General features: G+C 53.3%; 1 protein-coding gene across 1 annotated transcript; it reads left to right on the forward strand.

The window, feature by feature from the left end:
- Positions 1 to 3,336: 3,336 nt before the first annotated feature.
- Positions 3,337 to 7,472, forward strand: KBTBD13 (kelch repeat and BTB domain containing 13). The gene has a single exon (XM_047739126.1). The coding sequence runs from the start codon at positions 3,422 to 3,424 to the stop codon at positions 4,799 to 4,801; it is 1,380 nt and encodes a 459-aa protein (XP_047595082.1). The 5' UTR covers positions 3,337 to 3,421; the 3' UTR covers positions 4,802 to 7,472.
- Positions 7,473 to 8,073: the final 601 nt, after the last annotated feature.

Genomic DNA, 8,073 nt, shown 5'->3' on the forward strand with positions numbered 1-8,073 from the left:
GTGGAGACACAATATGACAAGCCCTTCTGTGGCTGTTCAGTGATAAATTCAGGTGTCAGCACTAAACAGAACCTTAGATGTCAGATCCAAGCTCCACTTTATAGACGAAGAACTGAGGCCTGGAGAGGTTGGATGGCTTTTGCACATCAGTGGTAGTACCAGCATTAGAGCCAGGCAGGAATCCTGACTCCTGGTCCAGTGTTCTTCCTCAAACCCAGGCAAGCTCCTCGCTACGCTGTGTGCAGAAACACTGCCATAGGTGGCAAGGCCAGGAGTCCACCATGAGGCTCGGGGCATCTAGGGACTGTGTCTCCTTTATCAGACTACAGGCTCTTTTGGGACAGGGGTTGTGTCTCCTCTATCACACTGGAGACTCCCACTTAGGTTAGGGTCCAGGAGTCCACTTAACAGAACCCTCACTGTGTACCAATCACTGTGGATAGAGAGATGAACAAAGCTGGGTATGTGCTCTAGAAAGGCTCAGAGTCTGACACTGACACAGAGTCTTTTCTTGCTCCCACCCTGAACATTGCCCAGTATGGGGGTGCAAAGTGGTGAGAGGGAGGTTGGCGTGAGGCCGGGCAGAGCCTGGGAACTCCGTGGGCTGCCCATAGCCAGGATAGTTCCTCATCCTCTCCAAGTCCCAGAGGGATGCTCACTGTCTGGGTAGAGGAAACTCACACCAGCTGCAGACAACACCCCACTGGGGCCTTGGAAGCAGGGCCAAATGGCTGGTCTTCTGCCCAGCCTTGGAACCATAAACCCCCACCTTCGCTGACCCCCTCCCCAGTGCTTGGCTACTGAGGGTCAGTGCTAGGTGTGTGCACAATGTCCCAACCCACTGAACCCACTTGTGAAAAACTGGCACTGGGAGCCAGCTTCAGCCAGGAAGAGTTGCTCTCCTTCCACTCTTCTGAGGAGAGGGCCAGGCACTGGTTCTATTTGTTGTGACTTCCAGGTACCAGGTGCCTGAAGCAGACCATTTGGGAGGAAACTCTCCCCAGGAATCAGCCCCTCCCCAACCCTGTTCCTTAGCTTGGGCCTGGCAGGAGGCACTTGTTTCCCTGCCCTAAGAAAAGGCTAGTACTTGGCTGGGGATTGGGCAGCAGACGGGGTTCAATCCAGTCCCACATCTTCATTCATAACAAGAAAAAGCCCATGCCATCTGTGGGCCTCTCTTTTCCTCATCTGTGAAATGGGAACAGTCAGACACCTTCTCCCTACCCCCTGGGGCCACCAGCAAGGACAGAATCAGGACTGGGCACTGCAGAGTCCACTTTCCTCCAAGAGAGGGGCTGTCATGCTTTCGGCCAGTGTTTGGCCTCAGGGAAGAAGAGAAGCTGGCAGAGGGCCTGGGATAGTATTTGTGAGGACTCCTGCCCACCCCCTCTATCTCCTCCTACTCTTCCTGTCTAGTCCCTGGGGCAGAGTGTCCTGGATATTTCTGGCTGCCTCCTCCAGGCCTTTGGCTTCCCAGGCTCACAGAAGTGGTCCCCTTATCCCAGCCCTGCTTTGATGGAGTGAACTGGGTGGGAGTTCCTGGCAGAAGAAGCAAATTTGTGTCAGGTCTGCAGATTCATACGTGAGGATCTGTGCATGTGTGTTTGTGCCCTAGTGGTGAGAAAAGTTCCCCTGCTGCTTCCCAACTCTGGCTCTGTCATTGTAAGCCACTCCATCCTCCTCAAGAAAGCCTGTAGTTGAACATGATGTCCTGAATGGACATGTAGGACATGTCCTACATAGGTCTGGGCCTCAGTCTCCCCCCCCCTAGAATAAGGTGACAGGAAAAAATAATCACTAAGCTCTGTTCCACCTGACATTTTGGAACCCAAAGTCTTAGTTGGTCACTCAGGAAAGTTCTCTATAATAGGGAAAATACCCTGGGGTGAGGAGCAGGAGGCCTGGGGCTGTCTGTCCCAAGCTATGTGACTCTGGGCAATTCCTTTTTTGGTCCTCTACTATAAATGAAGGGGTAAAACCATATGAACCTGAAGTTCCTTCCAGTTGTGACCTCCTGGCAAGAGGTGAATAGCCAGCATTTGTAGCACAGTCAGGATGCAGAGCACAGTGGTTAGGGCCACATGCTCTACAGTGAGACGGCTACAAGCCAGTCTTGGCTCTGCCACTCTCTGGCCATGTGACCTTGGGCATGTGACTAAACTCCTGGTGCCTTCCTTAGTCTTTTCATCCATGGAAACTCATAGTGTTTCTGTAAGCAATACATGGGTAACCATCTAGTAAATGAGGAAAAAATGACAGTATCTATTCATAGGCTTATTCCAAGGACCATAGAAGTTGAAGTGCTTACAAAAGTGCCTGACAGAATGCAAGTTCAGTGTTAACTATTATTATTCAAGAAACCCTTCCCCTTCCCATCTATAGACATGCCCCACTGACCCTTTCCCAAGGTCCAGAGCTACACAGCAATGGATGGATGAGTGGGGAGTAGACATCAGCTTCTCATTCCCAAACCAAGTCAAGGAGTACTTTCACATGGAGAGAGTTATTGGACATTGACGGGCTATGCTCCCAAGAAATCAAGGCTGAAAAGGAGATTAAACTAGCTCAGAGTCAAGGGCAGAGGTTCAAGCCAAATTAGAACCTGTTTCATAGGGCGCCTGGGTGGCTCAACTGGTTAAACGCAGACTCTTGATTTTGGCTCCTGCAGGTCCTGATTTCAGGGTCATGAGATTGAGTCCCCCACTGGGCTCCGACCTCGGCGCCAGTCGTCTTGAGATGCCATTCCCCTATGCTCACGTACACTCTTTCTCTCTTAAATAAACAAACAAACAAACAAATAAAATCTTTAGAAACTGCTCCAGACCCAGCCTGGTCCACTCTATCTTGCTCTACCTCTCCCTCTCCCGCCCAGGGCCCAAGTATCTACCCCCCCCCCCCACCTCCACGAACCAGTGGGGTGGGCCAGGTATGAATCCTGTCCTTGCTTCTTCGCAGTTGAATGACCTTGGACAAGTCATGTAATATCTCTGAACCTCATTTCAAACACTGATGGATATTGCCTCAATACCATGAAAGGGGTGTTATTATTGGTCACATTCTGAGGAGACAAGGTCAGAGTTAGGATTCTTGCACAAGCACACACAGCCGCTTTAGTGTAGGTTAAATGGGGAAATCTTTGCAAGCGGCCCTCACAGTGCCCCGCATGCAATCGGTATTCAATACGTGGTCACTACTGTTCCTATTTCCCATACGGAAGTGAGTGACCCTGCACGTCTCCCGATGCCCGCGGGCCCACAGCCATCCAGCTTGCCGGTCACGGCATCACATGAGCCGTACTATCTTTAGCCAGGGAGATATTTATATCCCCCGGGAAGTTTCTTCTGCTCGCGGGGGAGCCCCAGAGTCTGTGGCCGCTGAATCCAAGCCCCCCCGGCGGCGGCCCTCGCCCGTCCGGCTCGCTATGCCACGGGCCCCAGAGGCCCCCATGGTGCAGGTGCGGGTGGACGACCAGCTCTTCCAGGCCGAGCGGGCCCTGCTGGTGGAGCACTGCGGCTTCTTCCGCGGTCTCTTCCGCTCCGGCATGCTGGAGACGCGCGCGGCCGAGGTGCGCCTGGGCGCGCTGAGCGCCGCCGGCTTCCACACCACGCTGCAGGTGCTGCGCGGCGAGCGGCCGGCGCTGGCGGCCGACGAGGAGCTGCTGCAGGCCGTGGAGTGCGCCGCCTTTCTGCAGGCGCCGGCGCTGACGCGCTTCCTCGAGTACAGCCTCACGTCGGACAACTGCGCGCTGCTGTGCGACGCGGCCGCAGTCTTCGGCCTGCACGACGTGTTCCACAGCGCCGCGCTCTTCATCCGCGATGGCGGGCGCGAGCTGGCGGCCGAGCTGGCGTTGCCCGAGGCCCGCGCCTACGTGGCGGCGCTGCGGCCCAGCAGCTACGTGGCCGTGAGCACGCACACGCCGGCGCCGGGCTTCCTGGAGGACGCGTCCCGCACGGTGTGCTATCTGGACGAGGAGGAGGACGCGTGGCGCACGCTGGCCGCGCTGCCCCTGGAGGCCAGCACACTGCTGGCGGGCGTGGCCACGCTGGGCAACAAGCTGTACATCGTGGGCGGCGTGCGGGGTGCCAGCAAGGAGGTGGTGGAGCTGGGCTTCTGCTATGACCCCGAGGGAGGCACGTGGCGCGAGTTCCCCAGCCCGCACCAGCCGCGCTATGACATGGCGCTGGCCGGCTTCAACGGCCGTCTCTATGCCATCGGTGGCGAGTTCCAGAGGACGCCCATGAGCTCTGTGGAGAGCTATGACCCAGCCACGGGCTGCTGGAGCTTCGTGGCCGACCTGCCCCAGCCGGCCGCGGGCGTGCCCTGCGCCCAGGCGCGTGGCCGCCTCTTCGTGTGTCTGTGGCGGCCGGCCGACACCACGGCTGTGGTGGAGTACGCTGTGAAGGCGGACACGTGGCTGCCGGTGGCCGAGCTGCGGCGTCCGCAGAGCTACGGTCACTGCATGGTGGCCCACCGCGACAGCCTCTACGTGGTGCGCAACGGACCTAAAGACGACTTCCTCCACTGCGCCATCGACTGCCTCAACTTGGCTACGGGCCAGTGGACCGCACTGCCTGGCCAGTATGTCAACAGCAAGGGAGCGCTCTTCACGGCGGTGGTGCGTGGCGACACAGTCTATACGGTCAATCGCATGTTTACGTTGCTCTATGCCATCGAGGGTGGCACCTGGAGGCTGCTCAGGGAGAAGGCCGGCTTCCCACGGCCAGGGTCCTTGCAGACCTTCCTCCTTAGGCTTCCTCCTGGCACTCCCGGGCCTGTGGCCCCAACAACACCAGAACTGTGATCCTGAGTTGGCCTTTAGGAGGGGATATCCCGAGTCTTCGCTGAGCCATGGCTGAGTCTATAAGGCTGGCCTTCAAAGCTCCTTGGAACTTCTGTCTCCCTGGTTGAGACCTGCAGGTCTTGGGCCTTGTGATGATATGAACATGCCCAAGAAATTCAGAGAGTAACAATGGGGCTGGGGTCTGAGCCTTCAAATTACTTGGGCTCTGCTGAGAGGTGGTGGGTCACAATGCCAGTGGGTTGGGTTGGGGGTAGGATTTCAATAATCCAGGCTTGTGTCTGAATGGCCCAATAATTGAGCATTACTAGGAGTGAGTTAAGTGATGTTAATCAAACTGCCAGTCAGTTGGCAAGAATCAGGCACCTACTGTGTGTCTTGTACAGTGCTAGGCCTAAGGTTACTATAGTTGCTAGAGGGGTCTCCAAAGCCTAGAGTCTAGCCCAAGACCAAGGTTTGCACACACTTGTCTTGATCCACTGAGGGCTAAAGTCAGTATGCAAACAAAAACAAAACAAAACCAAAACCTCACAGTGGAATAAAATAGTATTGAAGAAATCAGGACTAAGGGAAAATAGGGAAAGGAAAAATATTTAACTCCAGGAAGGATGAAGAAGAGAGGCAGGGTAATTAGCTGCTGCAGGGGGGAGGTTCAGATGGTGGAAACAGGGCTCAGAAGAGGAGATGGGGGAAAGCTGGAACAGATGGGAGGAGACTCTGTGAGCACAGCCTTTAAGGCAGAACATCTGTGGATGGAGGCATTTGGGGAGGAGGTGAGGCTGGCATGGCTTGTAGAGACAATAACTGAGCTGAACCTGGGGTGACACCTATGAGAGAGAATGGGCTCTGCACACCCCCTCACAGGATGCGGACTGGCAGGGAGAAGTCAGTTGCAAGCCCTTGCCCACTCCCTTTTTTGCCATCACCCTGCGGGCAGTGGATTATTAACTTCCATGACTTTAGGTCACTCAAGGCAAGAGCCCAATCCTGGCCAGGTCTAACTGCATCCTCCTCCTCATTCTGCAGGTTAATTGTCTCCTCCAAGTGTCTGCTCCTGCCATTCTCTGGGCCTGAAATGCCTTTCCTCTCCCCCTGCCCCCGCCACCCCTCTGTTGGCCCTGTACCTACCTCCTCTGTGCAGGGTTGGCTGTTCCCGACCTTGGCCATCTGCATTGCTCATTGGACCTCTGAATGACTTCCTTCCGTATATGTGTGAAACCGTGCACGTGTGCAGATAATAAGGGCAGAGATCCCGTTGTCCTATCAACTGACCTGAAGACTTCCCCACCTACAGAATCAAATGATGAGGTCCTGAAAGAACCCAGGCCATAGAGGCTGTCCTACTTAGGGAACTGGTATTAGAGGAAGACTCTTGTCCCTCTTTTAGAATACTCCTATCCTGATTTCTGGTCACCTGCCTACCCGAGTCCTCAGCTTCTCCATGCCCTGAGTGCCCTAAATGGTCTCTATCCTCGAAGACCTGAGGTCTGTGGAAAATTCCAGCCTCATCAGAAGTATAGAATGTAACATCAGCACGGAGCCTAGTGTCAGGGCTGCCTGGAGCAGGCTTTGTCCCTGACCTATGTCCCAAGCCCTGTGGAATGCTGCTCTCAGAAACCTGGCATCTGCCAGCCCCGGAGTAGCCTAAATCACAACAATAAATCCTGACTTTGGCATCCTGTGAACAATGTGCAAAGTACTTTCACATCCGTCTTCCTGCTCCAACCCTACCTCAGTCCTGGGAGTTCGGTACCTTCTCTCAATGGCAGACACATGAGATACGTGAGGCCCAGAGGCCAAGCGATGCACCTAAAGCCACTGTCCCCATGGGGAAGCATAACAGAGCCCCTCACTTTCTGATTCCATCACAGTATAATTGTTACCACGTGTCAAAGGTTTATTTAAGTTGTTAACAAAGGAACCAGAAGAATGGAAAACTGGTTCAAGAGGAACATTTGAGAGACAGAGATTTGTGTCTTTAGTTGGAAAAGACCTATTGAAATAAATTTGCTAAGATAAGAGGTGAAGCTTGTTAATTTCCAGGACAATAAAACCATAACTTTCGTGGTTCTGTACTGGACTAAAAACCTTTGCACCTCTGCATACACACACCTACCTATTATATATGCAGCTACAAGTGAGCGTGTAGCTTCACAAAGTCGGGACTCTTAGTCAATAGTAAATTGTGAAACAGGGATTTAGATTTTCCTGAGAGAATTCTTAGCTATTCAACCCTACCCCACAACAACATTGAAAAGATATACAGTCCTTCCGTCTATGTCCAAGTTACGGATAATTTTTCGTAACAGTTCAGAGCATGCTCTTCCGTGCTCACTCCTCCTGCCTAGTGCTCAGCCCTGAAATTTGCAATCTCGAGATCCATTGGCTCATCTGTTCTCGCGACCCATAGAGCTTTGTGCATGTCAGCTTTTGCAGCTCGCTGTGTGGACCTGCCCAGACATTGCCTGCTGGCTCCTGGGGCTATGATATTTCTTGGTCCAGAGTAGCCTTTTCTGAGATGTCTTTTGTGCATAATAATAACACTGTTCAGAGGCGCCTGGGTGGCTCAGTGAGTTAAGCCTCTGCTTTTGGCTCAGGTCATGATCTCAGGGTCCTGGGATTGGGCTCTCTGCTCAGTGGGGAGCCTGCTTCCTCCTCTCTCTCTGCCTGCCTCTCTGCCTACTTGTGTCTGTCTGTCAAATAAATAAATAAAATCTTAAAAATAATAATAATAATACTGTTCACAGTGTGCTTTCCCACAGTTGACTTATTTAAGCTCTGTAAGAATTCTAAGTGCTAGGCAGCTTGGCAAAACCCCTACCCTTGAAGATTTAAAAAACCCAAACACCCAAAGGTCACACGATCGGAAGAGACACAACTAGGAAGTAGCAGAGCCCCAGCCTTGAACCCAAGGCCACATGCTTGTTTTCTGGGACTGCCTCCCTGCTTCACTGATATTTGGAGATGGACAGGGTGTTTCTGCCAGACTCCTTATCACTCCCTTCCCTGTTACCTTTCTTTCTGCACCATCTCTTCTTGTGGTTCACCTATTCCCCTAAACCTAGCCCTCCCCCTCTCCCTGTGTTAGAAAAAATAGCGATCCTGAGTTCTCTTGCTTTAGGATCTAGCTGGGATTCTAATGGCTAGCTGCCTGAGGATGCTAATGACTTGTGAAGGCCCTGAGGGGGTTTTGCATTTTCACAGATTTCCCTCCCTCTCATGAAGTGTCAGGGAGGTCTTCATAATACAGCCCATCTTCTCTGACCTTAGAGGTC

The sequence above is a fragment of the Lutra lutra genome, chromosome 7, assembly GCF_902655055.1.
Source record: "Lutra lutra chromosome 7, mLutLut1.2, whole genome shotgun sequence".
Classification (NCBI taxonomy): Eukaryota; Metazoa; Chordata; class Mammalia; order Carnivora; family Mustelidae; genus Lutra; species Lutra lutra.